The 19,651-nt window shown below is 37.1% G+C and overlaps 1 protein-coding gene across 12 annotated transcripts in view; it reads right to left on the reverse strand.

Moving 5' to 3' along the window:
• The window catches only part of C1H3orf22 (chromosome 1 C3orf22 homolog), a 42,889-nt gene that overhangs the window by 13,993 nt on the left and 9,245 nt on the right, over nucleotides 1-19,651 (reverse strand). For 4 of the 12 annotated variants that reach the window (XM_031956002.1, XM_012543660.3, XM_023498217.2 and 1 more), the window contains 4 exons: nucleotides 16,226-16,257; nucleotides 13,536-13,625; nucleotides 6,489-6,631; nucleotides 2,668-2,794 (listed from right to left, as the gene is read on the reverse strand). In XM_031956002.1, the coding sequence (XP_031811862.1) occupies nucleotides 2,668-2,794; nucleotides 6,489-6,631; nucleotides 13,536-13,600 (335 nt within the window). In that variant the 5' untranslated portion in view covers nucleotides 13,601-13,625; nucleotides 16,226-16,257. The other 8 variants (XM_031956018.1, XM_031956014.1, XM_031956022.1 and 5 more) reach the window with 4 other exon arrangements.

Consider the following 19,651-nt stretch of genomic DNA (forward strand, 5'->3'; position numbering starts at 1 on the left):
AACTCACACTTTTTCCAGAAATCAAAGAAGAAATCCAAAGAAGTAGTCAAATTAGATCACACAAAATGAGGAATATGTTAAGGCCCTTGGCCAATGCAAGTATAAATATATTCAAGAAAGAGGCAAAGAGTTGATAAAAAAAAAATCTAACTGGCAAAGTGTGGCAAGTCCATAACATACCCTCATTATCTTTTTCCCTGCCCCACCTCACCTAGCTATGCCTCACCACAAGAAATGAGATTGTTGAGACCTTAATTCCACCAGCTTTTATAATGACAATTAAATTCAAGCTGACTTTGGATCCAAGCTTTCCTCTTTTAGTTTATTCATGTTTTTGGTTTGAAAATTGCATTCATCTCTATGAATGACCTATGATTTCAATAAGAGAGTGTTTATCCTAAATCAAGCCCTTCCCAGACTTTGAGAATTAGACTAGTAAATGCCTCTAGGCCTTAACTGCTATAAATGGGTCAGGTCTGAGTATCTGGATCAGAAACATATCATCAGATTTTGTTTCCCATCTGCTCCTGTGGTCAGTGACATACTCCTACGATTATATTACTTTTGTAATTCTCTCCTTTTATATTTAATCAAATGTTTTCCATTCAAGGATGTTTTCTTGACAAGAGTGCAGAAAGCTTCTTTGTCATTCCTACCCTCAAATCCATACTTATTTTGTGCCATGGACCCATGGCTTTAAATGCATCATATACCATACATAGGATTATGAAGGGAACTGATTATATTGGAATACAATTATTAACTATATATAGAATAGAATTATTAAAATAAAGATTTCTTAATCTCCACAATAATTTCCTTTGAACAAAGCACACCTTACCATCATTATATTCTAGGAAGGAAAGTTAATGTCTTAGTGATCCTTATGAGGTAATACTTATTTCTCCATATTAATATTCTCCATATTATTCTCCATAAAATCAATTTTTTTGATTGCCCTTTCCTTATACTCTACATGGTTATACTCTGTACATAGTTATACAGATGTCTACATCTTTGATCTTCTGATTTTCCCTATTTTCTCTCAAAAATTTCTAAAGGCCTTTTCCATTTTTGTTTTTTTTTTTCCTGAGGCAATTGGGGTTAAGTGGCTTGCCCAGGTTCACACAGCTAAGGAAGTGTTAAGTGTTTGAGGCCAGAGTTGAATTCAGGTCTTTCTGACTTCAGGGCTAGTGCTCTATCCATTGCATCACCTAGCTGCCCTTTCACTTTTATTTTTATTTCATTTTTATACTTGAAATCTTAAAAAGTAGTTCAATTTGTAATCTGAGCTGAGCAATTCCCACTTCCTTCCATTTCTAATTATGGATTTCCTGATTAGACAAACATTTTCTTCCCAGTCCCAAAAGCTTCTCACTGACATCCTAAATCATGGTTGAGAAAACCAAATCTTGTTTTTAACATCATCTATGTAGACATCTAAGCATTCTCACATTCTCTTTTCTCTAGTAAGTTCCCAAACTATCATTTGAAGGAGAGAGAAATGCTTCCGTTTCCTGATCAGGATAATTCCTATAGATTTATCAAGTTTCTTCTGATGGTTATCATGACATTGTTAGTAAGTTGCAGCTAATAAATAGGTCTGAAAAGTATCATCTGGTTCTCTGTCAAGTCCTGGATGCATACTCCAGAAAGTCAACACAGCTCCCAATGGTCATATTGGGTATATTCCATACCCATTTCTATACCACTCAGAATGGAGTCACCAGTTGCCATGATACCTTTTCCCTTTTCTGAAGCAAGAAATAGATTTTCTTGCATCTGCTGAAACCTGTTAATACTCTCAAAATATTACTTCTTCCTCAATTTGTCTAGATTTAAAATTTATGGCAAGATTTTCACACCTGTTATATGATCCCAGCAGTGAAGAATTTCTCTTCTCTTTCTCCTATGTCACATTCTCTGACTCATCAACATTTTAACCCTATTCTGATTACTTTTTTACATTTTTTAACTTCCTGAATGCCATCCTTCTCAGATTGTTTCTTAATTCAGCATCTCCAATTTACCCTGTCCAATTACCCCTATTTTCACACTTTCCACTCATTAGACTGGGAGCTACCTGAGAGTAGGGATTCTCGAGTTTGGAGTCTTTCTTTGCATGCAATTCCTAGCCCAGAACAAGTGCAGTACCAGACACATAGCTGATATTTCAAAAATGCTTGTTGACTTGACTTCTTCCATCTAAGAACCTAGGAGCCCTCATCCTCCCAAGTCAGACCATTCTCCTCAAGTAAAGGAGACTGAGTTTGTATTTCAGAGCCATTCAGAGCCTTGCCATTCAGTGATTGCCTCTGGCAGTGAGACAAATATGACACAATTATGGCAGCAAGTCACTAGAACAGTCCTCTACCTCTCTCCATCATATCTCCTGCTATAGAAGTGTATTAGGATTCAAAAATGAAACTTCTGCTTTCTATGGCTTCCCACAAATAAACTCTGAGATAAACTCCAGTTTAATGGCTGGTGATCATCACTTATTAGAACAAGTCTGCCCATATCTGCAAGCTTCTTTTGGTAAGTATACTTGTCCAAGTATAAGAATCAATGACTACTGGGTCTTCTTGCTGATCATGAGACCAAGGATGATCCAAGGGAAAGACACAGGTGGGGAGAGGGAATCTGGACTTTTGAGTTTCTCCTTACCTGTATGGAAAACTAAGGGCAAATTCCTCTAAATCCTCTTCCTTCTTGCTTTTGCTGTGCGTAACAATCTTATTTTGAAGTACGTGAGTCCAAGAGTTAGCATTTTCTTTTGCTTGAATACCAGGATCTAGAAAATAAGATTCAAAGGTGCAAGGAATTGAGGAAAAGGAATTATATCAGAGAAGGAAGAAATCAGGACACCAAAATGCCAGATCGAGGCACATCCTGCTAGATCTCCAGGTTCCTTTACCTATTTGTAGATAATAATATTCTCTCTATTCCCCAAGGAATAGGAAGAATGAGAAAAGGCAGCACTAGCAAGAGAACAATAGGTTTAGAGTTAGGAAGACCTGAGTTCAAATCCAGATTCAGGTACTAACTAGAGATTTGACTCTGAGCATGTCACTTTAACCTGTTTGCCTCAGTTTTCCCATCTATAAAATGGGAATAATGGTTCTTGCCAGGATTGTGAGGACCAAATGAGATCATAATTGCAGTGTCTGGCACAATAGTGAGCATTACATAAACATTAGCCAGGTTAGCTACAGGGAGACTATCATTAAAGGATTTTCACACACTTTATCTTTGCTTACTAAACCACTGCTCAGTTCCATTCTTCATTTAGATTCACCATTTATGAATTCACCATCGCAATCTCAACTCCATTACTCTAGTCCCATTCACCACCCTCTTCCTCACCACTCTCCTCTCACTCATTCCAAACATTATGGAGGAATATCCTTCTCTTCCAGTCACTCAATTCAACCTCTCCACAAAGATAACTCACTTTTTTTTTTAAACACACTTTGATTCCCCCCAGAAATCACTTTGTGGAGCCATCAATAGTAGTGAGAAGCACCATTTAATGTGCAAGGCAAAAGAAGCAGCTCCCTATATATAAAGTGATCAAATTTTTAAAAATTTGACAGAATAACCTCAATTTTAATCACTTCTTCTTTAGGTGAACAAGCATCCTGGAAACTGTTCTTTGCCATGCTTGATTTTGAATCCCTTCAGCTATGAACAGACAAACTGTAAAGTGCTTCATCTTGCTCTTTTGAGTTACCAAGCAAGTGACCCGGTCATTCACAAGGTCATTCAATTTTTCTTCTGGTCTCTTTTCCTGAAGCATGGAGCTAGCTTGGGAACAGGCATCCCAGTCTCCAAACTACTTTGCATTTGCAAACATTTGAGCCTAAAGAAGATTCCCTGGGTCCAGCTTTCCCAGTCTACTCCTGTTCCCTGGGTAACAGCCATCTGTTGTCAAAAACACTTCCAACAAGTCACTTCACCTGATGGGAGCTGACCTATATGTTTTCCAAGATGAGTCTCTGTTGTTTTGAGAAATGCACTGAGTGCAAGTCAAAGGGAACTATCTGATAAATAAATTAACTTTAATAAACTCATTATAATGTGCCAACTTGTTGAATGCCCATAAGATAACAAAGCAGAAAAGATCAAATCTAATCATAAATCAGATCTAATAAAAATACAAACCAACTTACATGATAACTTATATTATAATAGAGAAGTTTTTAGTAACCATGTTAAGGACAACTTTCACCATGTACTAAAAATTGAGCCCTGGGTCTCTATCCAGGTCCCCATGACATCATCAAGGGAGGAGTAGTTGAAATCACAATTGATGCTGTTTGTCATTTTTCCTGAGGTCATTACCAGGCTCTACTGGTGGACAAAAATTATTGTATATATAAATATTACCATCCTTTCCTGAAATTTTGCAAATAATTGCAAATAATCAGAGGATGTGAAATGGAATGATCATAAATTTAGAATTAGGATGGAGGCTCTCATTCTGCAGATGGGAAAACTAAGGCATGTAGTTTATTTAAGGACTTGCCCAAGGTAATGAGAGAGAGAGAGAGAGAGAGAGAGAGAGAGAGAGAGAGAGAGAGAGATGGATGAGATCTGAATCCAGGTCCTCTAGTAGACCTTTCTACACTCTATCATCATCTCTCTGGAGCATCCTTACTATTCTGACAGGACAGGTTGAAAGTTCTAGGGATAAAGGAAAGACATCTTAGTTATGGGGAAGAGGACACAAACCCATTCTTTGTGATATCAGAGGGCAAAACTAGAACCAATGAGGGGAAGCTAATTGCATAACAGCTAGCATTTGTATGATATTTTTCCATATGTCATTACATTCTCACAATAACCCTGTAAAGTGGATGCTACTATTCTCATCCCCCTTTTTACTGATGAAGAAGCTGAGACTGAAAGAGATAAATGACTTGCTCAGATCATCAAACAGCTAATAAAGTGTACAAACTCAGGTCTTGCTGATTCTAAGGCCAGGAATCTATATCCATTTACCAGTTAGCTGCCATAAAGATAGAGGTAGTGGTAGAGATGTTGGTGATCATTAATATTCCCATTTTAAAGATGAGGAAGCTGAGGCTGAAAGAGATCAAGTGACTTGCTCAGGATCATCACATAGCTAGTAAAGTATACAAACTTAGGCCAGGAATTTATATACACTGTACCAATTAGCTGCCATAAAGACAGAGGGCTAGGTAGTGATTGATGGTGGTGGTCATAAAGGGTCAAGGTGGAAAAACAACCCTCAGGGATATGGCAAAAGGATTCCTTGCACTGGGTAATTAGATTACCTCTAACATCCTTTCCAGTCTTAAGATGCAACATTTTATTCCATTCTATAGATACACACACAATATTAACTAATGATATCTTGATATTAAAGCTAGAAAAAGAGAGAGGAAGTGATTCAGATTAGATTTTTAAGGCAAATGGTTAAATTGGTCACTTCTCAAAGTGATAGTGGCAAAGGGATAAAACTAGATGACTTTTTTCCCTGAGACAATTGGGGTTAAGTGATTTGCCCAGGGTCACACAGCTAGGAAGAGTTAAGTATCTAAGGTCACATTTGAACTCAGGTTCTCCTGACTTCAGAGCTGATGCTTCTAACTGCCCCTATTAGGTGACTTTTAAAAGCTTGAGATTTTAATTTTTTGACCCTATTAAGAAAGATAAATGTGGATACCTACTATTCTGGAGTAGAAGTTCTAATGTAGAGAACTGCTTATTTTGATTTTCCTGGATTCTAAATAAAGATGGTATAGCAGCAGTTGGCAGAGAAGCCAGAAGGCTAGCTTGGGAGTCAGAAAGCACAGCAGACCCATAGTGATTGTGTGACCATATGGAACTTTGGGCAATTCACTTTTCATTCTCCCAAACAACTTACCAGAAACTATAATTACAGAGGAGTTGTAGATTTTCATAGGTGGAGGAAATCTTTCAAACTAGAAACCATGAGATGGCATCATATAAGTCTTTACCAAATTAGAGAGAGACAAAGAGAGAAACAGACAGAAAAACAGAGACAGAGAGACCAAATGAGCCGGTCACTTTCTTGGATAGTAAAATTTAAAAAGCAAGTCTAAAATAGAAAAATGTATGTATTTGTGCCTTGATGAAAAGAAAGATTTTCTAGCCTTTAATAGTGGGATGGGATGGAATGGGCTACTCTCCTCACTGGAAAACTTAACAAAGGTTAAGTGAGGTCACTTGCCAAGTGGTTGATGAATAAATTGCTTGTTCAGGAGTGGGTTGGGAGAGCCTCTGATTTCCCTCCTAGTTCTGAAATTCTAGAATTTGGGGACTCAGTCCGAGTCCTTGTTCCAACATGTGCTATATAAAATGGAGCTTCATTTGCCTTCCTGCCACCTTCACTTTGAACAAGTGCTTCTCTTTGGAGAGCAAGTTGTCTGGAGCTAAAGAATCCCATGTTCCTTCTCATCTAGATGAAGGCATTAAGTTACTATCTTAAAAGGTCTTACATATGGGTAGAGAAATGGGCAGGCCACAGTTTTTATGTGGGTTCACAACATCTTTGTGCTGGTCTTTCTTGAGATCAACTTCCATTTCTTGCTCCTTGGGGACAATTTTCTGTTCAATATTGCTTTTCACACTAGAATCAGACCTGGAAAATAGGAAGACAAAGAAATATTGAGAACATTTTTTACAATCCCCATATTGGAGCCCAGCATAAATTTGCTGGGCAGGAGGCCGGGATAGAAAGGTGTTAATCAAAGCAACAGTATTTAAAGAACAAATAAAAGAAAAAAAATTAAAGAATACTGAAATCAAGAAAACTACAATTAAATTGAGAAGACAAGATTTATGTACATTAAAATCCAAGAACAATAGAGGGCTCAGCATATAATGAAGTAACAAATTAGATGATATACACTAGAAGTTCTTCACCTTGTTTGTGAGATGGATCCCTTTGGCCATCTGGTGAAACCTATGAACCCTTCTTCTGAATTAATATTTCAAATGCATGAAATAAAATACTTAGGATTACACTCAAAACCCTCTCTTTTAGCAAATAAGTAGCATCCAGCAAAATAAATAATATATTGGCAATGTACAAAAACATATAAATCATTCTGCAATTGTTGTGTACCACCTTACCTCTGTACCAATACTCAGGAAGCATGCTTTCCCCATTGAACCCACTGAAATCCTAATTGGTTATTTGTTTTGATCAAAATCCTGAAGAAATTTCAATGCTGTTTTCCTTTACATTATTGTGGTCAGGCTATATGATTTGCAAATTCTAAAAATGCTGTGGATCTAGGAAGTCATCATAGTAACCTTCATAGAGCTTCCTCTAATTCTACCTGAGTTCTTTCTTCTACTGCTATTCTGGTCATTCATGATCATAGAGTTCGAAAATCTAAAACTTGGAAGTCTCAAGATCAACTAGTCTAACCTTTAATAAAACCTCTTCTACAACATTTCCAAGAAATCATCCAGCCTCTGCTTAAAGACCTTCATTAATGGGGAATTCATTAAGCACTAAGGTAGTCCATTCCATTTTGGGACAATTCTCATTAGTAGGAAGTATTTGCTGACTTAGTGAGTTCAAATCTGACTTCAGATACATACTAGCTATATGAGCCTGGATAAGACACTTCATCCTGTTTGCCTCAGTTTCCTCATCTGTAAAATAAGCCAGAGAAGGAAATGGCAAGCCACTCCATTATTTTTGCCAAGAAAACTCCAAATGAGGTCATGGGCGAACACTACTGAGAAACAACTAAACTAAATTTGATGAAGTAGTAAACTGCAGTCTTCCTCCCTGCAGCTCCTAACCAAACAGTGCTCTTTGTTTTGCTCTCAAGGCTAAACAGAATAAGTCTATTACTATTTAGCTATACTTCTTTCCATGTGAAAAGCTTCTCACAAAGAGAAAAACAACAATGGAGATAGTTCTATGGTGTCTTACCATCTCCCTAAGTGCTCCCCTGCTCTCCCCTCCATCCCCATTCCACCCAGTTTCAGTAAATCTACTGAAGGGAATCCACATGTGTCCTACCAAGGCTCCTCAGTTCCTCAATGACCTAAAAGGGGAAAATTTAACCGAATGAGATTTTAAAGTTCTACTGAAATGGAAATGAAAACAACAGACAAAGGCAAGGGCAAATTTTTACCCTGACCATTTCTCAATTGATAACTCATTTTTCCCAGAACCTAAAAGTCTCCCTATTTCTCAATCTGGATTTCAAAATCCTCTAGAATGCATTTCTCTTTTTGTCATACTATCTAAAAATCATTCTTTTTCAAAGACTTTCCATCCCAACCAGGCTATTTTTAGTACTTTCTGCATTCAGTTGGTTCATTCATTGTCTTAGAATTCCCATCACTATCAATTCAGACCTTTTCTCCTCTAATTTCAGGCCCTTTTCAAAGTTTAGCCACCACCCCAGCAAGCCTTTTCCCAGTTAAATTCTTTTACACTCTGATCATTATGCTCAATCTGGATATATGAACAGGTAATTCCCAATTTAAAAGAATAAATCACAAATATTCTATATATTATGTAATCCAAGGGTACCACCAATCTCAAGAAAGCAACCAAGCTGTCCTAGACTAATAGAGCCATCTAGTGAATGGTGAGGGAAATATTTAACATTGCTTTCCTATTTTTCCTTCTCCCTCAGAGAGATATGCACACATCACACTTATCTCTTTCCCTATGTCTTCATTGTTAATAGCTGAGTTGATATACACTCAGATGCATATATATATATATATATTTTTTTTTTCATCCTTTTTAATCTTCTCTTCCTCTATCCTTTTTTCTTCTAACTCTTGTCCAATTTCTTGAGGAAGAATCTCTCTTCTCCCCTTCCTTTTCTCTTTTGCTTTTTAAAGTCCTTTCTTCTTTTCTCTCTTTCATTTGTCAGGAAAACAGAAATCAAACCCTAACTCTGACTAATATACATTATTATGTTATATTATTGTTAAAAATATATTTAATATATTATACTATTGTTATGCTTATTTTCAAGAAACAGAAAAGCCATAAGTTTTAAAGCAAAATAAGTCAAAAATAAAAGAATCAATTAATGCCATTCACTTTAATGTGTTTAGAAGTCCTGTTAGAATCTTCACTAATCATAAGATTATAAACATAGAAATGGAATGGACCACAAAGGCTAGCTACTCCAAACCTCTTCATTTTAGAAACGAGATGTGTGAAGGGTTTCACCCAAAGTCACATGTATAGTAGGCCACAAAATTGGGATTCGAACTCTAACTCTCAGATTCCAAATCCAGTATTACATTAGTCTGCCTCCATTTATCTTACTCCAATTAAATTTATTCATTCTTAATTATCAATATTCAAAATAACTAGAACCTAATGGAATTAAATTGGTTTGGTTTTGCTAAATTACTACAATGGCTTCAGTCATCCAATAAAGTCCTTCTCTGATGACTCATTGAGACATACTGGGAATTCTGGGTTCCTGTAACAGCTGTATGATGGAGCACAAGCTTGGCAGGTCATGCACCATGCTAAAAAGGCTCTGAGCCTGAACTCAGTAAGGACTGTATATCTATCACCTCAACGTGTTAGCCAAGTTAAGTCTGGAGAGTTTCATTACTAGTAGATTGGTTTGACTAAAACCAGTCATGAGGACAGACTACTAAGTGTCTCTATCTGTATCACTATCTGTACCACCCACAACAATCATGTCCTAGATCTTTTCTAACAATTTTCTACTGTATTTAATCAAAAACATAAAGCATTACAGGAATATTAACATTTAAATGGGGAGGGGGGGAGCTTAGTGTCCTAACCACTCTATATAACATTGTTTCCACTGGAACTGAATTTTAAAGAATCAATTTCTGTCTTAATTGGGAACAGCCTGATCACCAAAACTTTGAATATTTCTTTTTTTTTTAATTTAAATTTTTATTTATTTAATATTTCCCCAGTTACATTCAAAACAATTTTTTTATATTTGTTTTTGAAATTTTTGAGTTCTAAGTTCTTTCCCTTATCCCTACAATTAAAAAAAAAACTTGCAAAGGTTTACAAAACATTTCCATAAAAGTCAAGTTGCAAAAAAAAAAAATAGATCTACCACCTTAATTAAAATTAAAATCCTCAGAGAGAGAGAGAGAGAGAGAGAATGCTTCAATCTATATTTGAATACAACCATTTTCTTCACTGGGTATAGATAGGATTTTTCATCATAAATCCCTTATAGCAGTCATGGATGACTGCACTACATGGATGATTGAAAATAGCAAAGTCTTTCACAGCTGGCCACCCAAGACATTACTATTACTTTGTATACTGTACACATCACTTTGCTTGAGTTCTTTCTAGGTATTTTTTCCCCTTAGAGCATCCTGCCCATTATTTCCCATAGAGCAATAATATTCCATTAGAAACACACACCATAATTTATTGAGCCATTCCCCAATTGATAGGAATCCTCTCAAATTCCAATTTTTTTTTTTTGGTCCAAGAAGAGACTTGCTGTGAATATTTTTTGTACATATAGATCATTTTCCTTTTTTTTTTTTTTTTGAATTTCATTTGGTATTCAGGCCAAGTAGTTATGGTATTAAATCAAAAGATATACATGGATTTATAGCCCTTTTGGGCACAGATCATATCTTTTAATCATTTATCAAAAAATGAATACTTCTAATAAGTCATGAAATGGACATAAGTGCTGACATTGCTCTCTGAGCCCTGTGATGAGCCCTCTCACCTGTAAAAACATATCCCAGTGAAACCCTACTGAGGAATGAATGGGGTGCAAAGAAATCTTTTCAATGAACTTCTCTGTTCAAAATGTTCTCGATATGGATTTGGTTGCTTGACACTCTAACTGAAAGTTTCAAACTTAACTTCTTATTGCTCGATTAAGTCCGACTTTTCAGGACCCCAGCTGTAGCTTCCCTGACAAAGATATTGCCTTCTCCAGCTCATTTTACAAAAGCAGAAAGTGGGTCACACAGCTAATAAAGTGCCTGAGGCCAGGTTTGAACTCAGGAAGATGAGTCTTCTTGACTCTAGCTGCTCCTCTGAAGGAATTACAAAGTTATTAAATAAAAGTAACTAGTAACCTATTAGATACAAATCAGAGTAGAGCCAACTTCTAAGAGTAAGGAATCATTGCACTCAATCTTTATAGAGAGTAGATTAAAAAGAAATTCAGGACAATGAGGGAGCTGCTCAAGGGGGGTTTGTGCTTCCTGAGTACATCTTCACTCACAGATATGGAAGACTTGGGAGAGCCAATCATTTGAAGAGTAATGATTCCTGCACTCTCATCCCTCGGCTCGTCTTTACCTTGCCCTCATTGCTTTGTCCACTAGCTGCCAGACTACACTGACTGCCTGACTTAGCCAGCCCATCTCTTCCAGATCTCAAAGATCCCATTTGCAGTGTGTTGACCTGAATTCTCTTTTCCTTTTGTCTTTCCTCCTCCAAAATGGAAATTTCTATATATTGATTCTGCCTTCCTTCCCTATGTCCAGTCCCACTTCCCAGGCTGCCTTTTTATTAGAATTAGAGTCTAAAAGGACCTTAGATATCATCAAATTTAATATCTGCATTTTACAAATGCCAAAAGACCGAGATTCAGAGGGATAAAGCTGGTATTTAAGAGGATTTGAACCCAGGGTTTCCAACTTCTAATCTAGCATTCAATCCACTATTCCAGGCTGCCCCCTCAAAATTCAGTACCTCATCTGTCTCTGTACAACTTCAGTTTTATTTCCTGGCTACTGCAGGGCCATTCTCATATATTCTTTCCTATAAGGACTGGTCCTTCACTTAGCCATTTAACATTAAGTCAGCTTCTTTCCCTTCCCTAACCCTAACCTCTTTTCCATTGATATTTGTCCTACTGCTTCTCACCAGAACTATAAGTGGACATATTACAAAGATTTAGTCTGGAGAAGAGGGAGGAGAAAACAGGCCCTGAGACACTGGCATATGACCATTTCTGGCAAGGTCTCCCTATAGGGGGGGGGTTAGGAAGGAGGCCGCAACTTGGCCTTCTCTCTAAGTTAACTAATTATTCCTGCTAAAATGGTTCTAAACTCTTTGTTCCTATAACACTGTCAGGACCTTCAAAGTTTGGTGCCCTAAGTCACTCTGCTATAAACCCCATTCTGTAACCCACAACCTGACACAAACACTCTTTTCTGCTAAAATTTTCCTGACAAGTAAAAAATAATCTTAGAATGGAGAAAAAGGAAAGGAAAATATTGAGCTAGAAACCTAGAGAATCCAATAAAAGCCTTGGGAAGATCTTCACCAATGTTAAAGTTTGAGTAAGTGAAAATCACCAAGGTTGTCTTTCTTTAAAACTGAGAACTGGGATAAAAGAAAGAAGCTAGAATGTAATGGTAGGCATTACAAGACAGTGAAGAAAGGAAGCTGTTTGCTTTGAAAATGGGATCTGCTTGGATGTACACATAATATCACTAAAATATTTTTAATGACATCTATTTTAGGTAATAAAATGGCATTGAAAATTTGTGCTTATCATTCAATGGAGGATCAAGCAGAATCTCAGGGGAAACAGTGCCTTTTTCACCCAGAGTAAATGATGGTAGTAGTTTAATCTAAATTTTAGGGGCAGCTTCTAGAAAGGTGAGTAAATGCCTTGATAGCTAAACAGGCAAAACCAAAGCCATGAGCTGATAACTTTGCTGAAGGGTTAGATAGAATATAGATAAGAAAAATAAGTACATAATAAAAACCGGATCATAAATCATTCTAAAATGGTTATGTTTTGCTCCCTTCTCCTTCTGGTCTACAGCTGAGTAGGGAGAGTTTTGACCATGAGCTGACTCCTCCTGCTGTTAAGTAGGACAGCTTATCACTTTCCAATGACCAGTGGCTATGACAAGGAGCAGTGGTGAGTGGCCCACCTGGTAGTTAGGACTGACTGACCCCTATGACAACTGACTAGCTTGCCATCATTGGGATGTGCTCCAGAGTATCATAATAACAAGTCGCCAGAGGGCAAAATTCAGTCTAACTAAGTAAGGCACATTTTTCTTCTCTGATCGATTCTAGTGGAACTGGTTATGGCGGTAACAATATCATAGCTCTCTCTTTGCAGCTATAACATACTTTCAACATATATTCCCTCATTTGATCCTTGTCTCCATCTCAAGAGATGGATAATGTGAGTGTTATCATTTCAATTTTACAGGTGAGAAAAACTGAGCTTCAGAAAATAATGACAACCAATGTCTTGGAACTAGTAGGTGGAAGAACCAGGGTTCAAAAACACAATTGTTCTGGTTTGAAATTCAAGATTTTCCCACTATTTGGTATTATAAGTACCAAAGGAACATCACTGTAAGGAAAGGAATTTGAATAGAGCAAGCCTTCTGAAAAAGTTTGCTCATTAGATATTACCTAGAAAAGTATGGTCTCCAGGGACCCAATTATGTCAAAGCCTCACTGTGACAAAAATACATGTTCTATAATAGATGGATTACAGCATGGAGTTAGCTAATACAAGGGATTATGGGAAACTTGTGGCTCCCACCCTGAAATTTTTTGAAAAGGAAAACCAGTCAACATTAAATCTAAAAGCTTTGTGAAGAGTTTCATGCCTCTGCTGTTCAGCTTCCATATTCTGAAATAGAAATAAGAAATGAAGAAACAGTTAAGATTTTTTTCATTTGTTCTAGAAAAAAAGTTATTTGAAATCTAAGAGTAAATAAATTATCTTTCTAACTCTGTCTTTCTACTTAGGGGACTACAATCACCATCACCCCAGTATCCAGACAAATACTACTTGCTTGGGGAGGGGTTTGAGGATGGGGAAGAATCCTCCCTTCTCTATTGATGTTTCCAAGTTATCACTTTGAATCATAACCTTTTCTTATTTATACAGGTGAGTGAGGAAAGACATGGCACAGATAATTCAAAACAATATATAATCACATATTTAATATGCACACAAATTTCATGAATATGTACAATATACAATATTTTCCAACATGTGAGTGATTGGAAATTGGTTTTGATGCTGTTTCTAAATATAAGAGGAAAAATCTTCCCTTGAACATTCTAAAGTTATATGAATTGGGAGGGTTATGAATTGGGAGGGTTGTTGTTAAATTATCCTCTTCACCCAATGTCTTGACCCACTGAAAGCAAGCGCCTCTGCCCTTTTCCCCATTCAAGTCAAGAGGAAAGAAAGGAGGAAAAAACACTATGGGACCATAAATACCATTGGGAAGTTACCTTCTCACATCCTCTCCCATTTTAAAGGTCATCTTTGTGTTGTCTGCCCCCATTAAAATGTATGCTACCTGAGAACAAGAACTATCTTGTGTTTCCAGTACTCACAATGCCTGGAACACAGTAAGTATTTAATAAATGCTTAATGCTTTGTTGCTCTGAATTAATCCAAGAATCCCATTACCAGGTATTCTAAGCAAAATAGTGAAAAGCATACTTGCCCAATCAATCTCTTCCCAACCAACTAAATTCTCATAAGTTATGCTTTCATTGACTTTCCACAAGATCTATGTTAAAAATGCTAACATAGCATCTTAGGATTTAGGATAACATGTTAGCTCAGCAATCCCTTGGCAGGAATGTTTAATCAGATTGGTTCCACATGGGATAAATAATGAAAGTTTTCAGTGCACGAGATAATACCACAGTATTTTACAGTGACCTCCTTGATGAGAGAGGAACCCCAAAGGTATTCCAATATGGAAAAGGGAAAGGGAAGGTGCTGTGCAAATATGACCTTCAGCATACCCTGGATAGGTTAAACATTAAGACTTTTAGGCATTTCAGACCCAGATCTCTCCTTCCAAAGAACTGTTGAACAGGCTCAACTGCCTTTCTGGAAGCTGACCAGTTCAATTTTAGGGGGGGGGGAGAAAACAGAACAATAGCTATGAGACTTCTCTGATTGCCCTGAGAGGGTTAGATCTAAATCGTATAAGGGTTCGTGGCTCCTTTCTCTACCCCCAGTTTGGCATGGGCTTGGGGGGGGAATCCATATGATTAATAATGTTAAAGCTTGAAGGGACCCTTTAGAAGAAGTCATTGAGTGCATCCCCTCATTTTACACCTGAGACAGTTGAGACACCAAGAAGGTCAATTACTTGCCCAGAATTAAATATCTAGTAAGCCCTACCCATTGCATCATACTGCTTCTCTAAAGACAAGAGGAGAAGAATGAGTATAGAGTTGTTCCCAAACAGCACACTAGAGGTTGGAGGTATTCAGACACTTACACCCTTGCTTTCCAAGTCACTGAGGATGCTGAATCCCCATTTCCAATTAAAGAAGCAAAGCAGGGAAGAATTTGGGCAGAAATCCAGATGATTCTTTCAAGGATATCCTAAGGTTACTAGATAAACTCCTATTATTCTGAAAGACTGTCCAGAAAAGCCTTTCTAGGGATTGAATGAGCCTGGTCTAATCTCTGGGCAAAATATCACTTCTAGAACTCAGACCATATCTTTGTCAATCTCTGGGATGACTTTGTTGAGTTTTTCTAAGAAACCAAATTATCCCAAAGAAGTTTGATCTCTTGCCCCTCCATACTTTCTTGGCAATAGGTATCATATGCATTTAGCATTCAATAAAACTAGGCAGGGACATGAACTAATTGGAGTAAATATAAAATAAGTACATAACGGTATAAATTTAAAGCCAGAAGAAACTTTAGAGGCTATCTAATCCAAACTCCTAATTTTACAAAGAACACTGAGGTTCAGAAAGGTCACATAACTTGCCAGCAGTTACACACCCAGCCCGTATCAGAGATGGGATTTTAACAAAGTTTTTTCCAACTCTTAAGTCCAACATTCGATTTATTGCATAATAGAGATCTAATTTAAAGTTGGTCCTGCCAGTTCAAGGCTGGGTCTTAGGAGGCTGGGGAATGGAATTTGTTGCTATCACTCTTAAGCACATAGATCTAAATGAAATCTCCTGGGGCTGTCCTGGATCAGTCCAAGAACATATCAAATTCTCCTGGCTTCCCCCAGATTTGGGGGTTGGCTTTCTAAAGCTCATTGTCTATATCAGCATCATTCCCAGCCTTTACTGGGAAGACACTCTTTTCCCAACTACTCCTGAGTAAGAAGCAATTAAAAGTACAAGCTAATATACTTTCAGGTGTCAATGTACTCCCTGAGAGTACAGAAAATCTCTAGAATGTACCACCTAAGAAAATAGTACTTTTGTTGTTGGCTTATTACATACCTTTTTATTAGACTTCTGCTATATATATTTCTCTATGGGAAAAGAAAAAGAAAAAATTAGATACAAGAATAAAACAACTATTTCTATGTCTCCTAACATTTTCCTGCTCCCCTCCTTTCTACCACATTCATACACCTGGGATTCTCTCATCCTTGCTGATCATCTGCAACAAAAGGAAGGTCCAAGATAGTGTATTTTGGTTTTGTTAAAAATAGATGTCCATCAATTGAGGGAGGGGTAAACAAATGAGGATTTATGGATATTATTAAAAATGTACAGTACTATGATGAATTTGGAGAAGCTTTGGAAAACTTATATAAACTGATGGAAAGTGAAATTAGCAAAACCTGGGAAACAATACAAATAGATACTTAAGGTCTAACTCTGCCCATTAAATTAGTCAGGGAAGATATAGTTTAAGGAAATGAACCTTTTATCCCTGTGAAATGGTCACAGTATATATTCTCTAACTGTTTAATGGGATAGTGATGAGAATCAACTTTAGTAAAGAGAGATAAAAGCATCTTGCAAACTATAGAGCAGGTGTAAAACATTATTCTTGAATTCAATTTCACAAGGATTTATTGAATCCCGACTAAAGTTGAATTCTCAGTTCAAGTTTGGAAAGATATGGAGACAATATTGGTATTGCAGATTGAACTTAAAAGTATATCCTGCATACATTTGGGGAGTGAGATGGGCAAGAAGCCAGTTATTAAACATTTATCAGCACATCCTTGCTTCTAGCTATAAATCTATAATCCCCTGATCTAAAAATGTAACACCTCCTTGACCTGATGCTCTAAAATAAAACCCTGTAGCAATACTGTGGGCTACCAGGAAGCTACAGAAGGCACAGAAAAAGAGTTAGGGGAAGACAGATTGAAAGAAGATGCCCATTGTTAAGAGACTTTGCAGGACTGGAGCTAGAAACCAGATTTCCTTTCTCCCAGAGGTACAGCACTATGTCTCATCTTTATTCTTTTCCCAAAGAATCAACACGACTTCAACATCTGATTCAAACTTAGCTTTACTCCATATCTGGATTTCAATCTACTCCATACTTTCCACCCCAATACTTTACAATTCCTCAGAAATTTCTTTTATCACTTGGTCAACTATTACCATCAAACTCTGCCCCTTTCCCTTGTCCACATCTCAAAGACTCAAATTCAAAATAATATCACAAAGAGGAGGAAGGGAAGAAAAAAACCAATTAAATGGATCAATATTTGATTTTTTTTCTCTTTTCCTTCCCCCTCCCATTCATCTTCTTTTAAAATGTTTTTAAATTATATTTTTTCAATCAATTAAAATTCATCTTCCTTCCCTTCTCCCTATTTTCATTCTCTTTTAGCCAGATGAGAGTTTCTCTGTGTGACTTATCTACCTGCACATACTAGTTTGACTTCATAAATAAAAAATTTAATTCAATTTTTAAAGACCAACTGCATGGGATAGGAATTAAGCATGTGCATGTGTCTAGAATTATTCATCTGGCTGCATCTTTCTCTTTTAGATTACTTAGGGTTTGGTTCAGGCAGCCATCCCTGGTAGTGAAGGAAATGTTTCATGTGCTACAGTGGGCATGGAGAACAGACCAACAGGGCATAATGTAGGGTTAAGGAAAACACTTTATTTTTGTGGTGATTCAGTTATTTTCAGTCATGTCCAAATTTTTGTGACTCCATTTATCACTTGGCCAGTTCTTGTCATGAAACTCTGCCCTGCCCCCTACGTTTTCTTGACAAGGTCATTGAAATGGTCTGCCATTTCCTTCTCCAGCTCATTTTGCAGATGAGGAAACCAAAGCAAACGACAAAATGACTTGCTCAGAGTCACACAGCTAGTTAAGTGTCTAAGGGCCAATTTGTTTTTTTTTTTTTAATAGCCTTTTATTTACAGGATATATACATGGGTAACTTTACAGCATTAACAATTGCCAAACCTCTTGTTCCAATTTTTCACCTCTTACCCCCCCCACCCCCTCCCCTAAATGGCAGGATGACCAGTAGATGTTAAATATATTAAAATATAACTTAGATACACAATAAGTATACATGACCAAAACATTATTTTGCTGTACAAAAAGAATCAGACTCTGAATTATTGTACAATTAGCTTGTGAAGGAAATCAAAGATGCAGGTGTGCATAAATATAGGGATTGGGAATTCAATGTAATGGTTTTTAGTCATCTCCCAGAGTTCTTTTTCTGGGTATAGCTAGTTCAATTCATTACTGCTCCATTAGAAATGATTTGGTTGATCTCGTTGCTGAGGATGGCTAAGGGCCAATTTGAACTTAGGAAGGTGAGTCCAGGCCCAGTGCTCTGGGCACTGTGCATCTTTGCTACCCATAAAGCACTTTATAACCAGCATCAAAATTTCCCTTTCTTCTCACCTCCCTTGACCACCTTGCTTTTTTGGCCTGTCTTTTGTGGGTATGGCCCTCCATCCCTCCATTCCTAGCTGCTGCTTCTTAGAACTTGGATTTTAAGGAAAATGCCTTTATCCTCTGGCTCTACCAGAGTCCCCCACTTCAGTTTCTTTTGTGTGTTATCTGCTCCTATGGGAAGGGAAGGAGTAAATGTAGCAAAATAAATAACTGATCCTGGAATTAGGACAAACTAAGTTTAAATCTGGTCCTGAACATGTAGAGCTATATGATCCCAAGGAAGTCACTTTTCCCCTGTCTGACTTAAGTTTCCTTCTCAGTAAAGTGAGGATAATAATAATCCCTGCCTTCTATAGTTGTTTTAGAAGAAAATGAGATAATATTTGTGTAGTCCTTTGCAAATAAATGCTCCATAAATGCCAATAGACATTATTACTCTTTTATTATTATCATTTTTATTAATGAGGGCAAGAACTGTTCCTTCTTTTTTTCAAGGCAGTTGAGGTTAAATGGCATGAACTCAGTCCTCTTGACTTCAGGGCTGTGCTCTATCCATTGTGTTATCTAGCTGCCCAAGAACTGTTCTTTCTCATTATATTTATATTCCCAGTACTTAGCATAGAATCTGGCACATGATAAGCATTTAATAAATGCTTATTGACTTGACTCATGGTACCCAGCACAGTTCTGGGAATATAGTATAGGAGAGACTTGACAAATGTTTTATCTTTGGTTCTCTCTCTGAGATCAGTCTGGAAAATGTTTCTGCAGAGAAGACTTTATGAGGGCTAATTGTCTTGCAGGACTTTCTAGCTCACACAAGATGCTCAGGCACCTACTTTAAAAAAAGTTATCATAAAAAGAAGAGTTTAGGGTGTGTGTGTGGGAGAGAGAGAGAGACAGACAGACAGACACAGAGACAGAGGAGAGCAGAAGCAGAGAGTGAAAGAAAGAGAAAGAGAGAGACAGAGAAAGATAAGAGAGATAGAGACAGAGAGACAATGATAGAGAGAAAAATAGAGAAAAGAGAC

This window comes from Sarcophilus harrisii, chromosome 1 (assembly GCF_902635505.1).
Source record: "Sarcophilus harrisii chromosome 1, mSarHar1.11, whole genome shotgun sequence".
Lineage (NCBI taxonomy): Eukaryota > Metazoa > Chordata > Mammalia > Dasyuromorphia > Dasyuridae > Sarcophilus > Sarcophilus harrisii.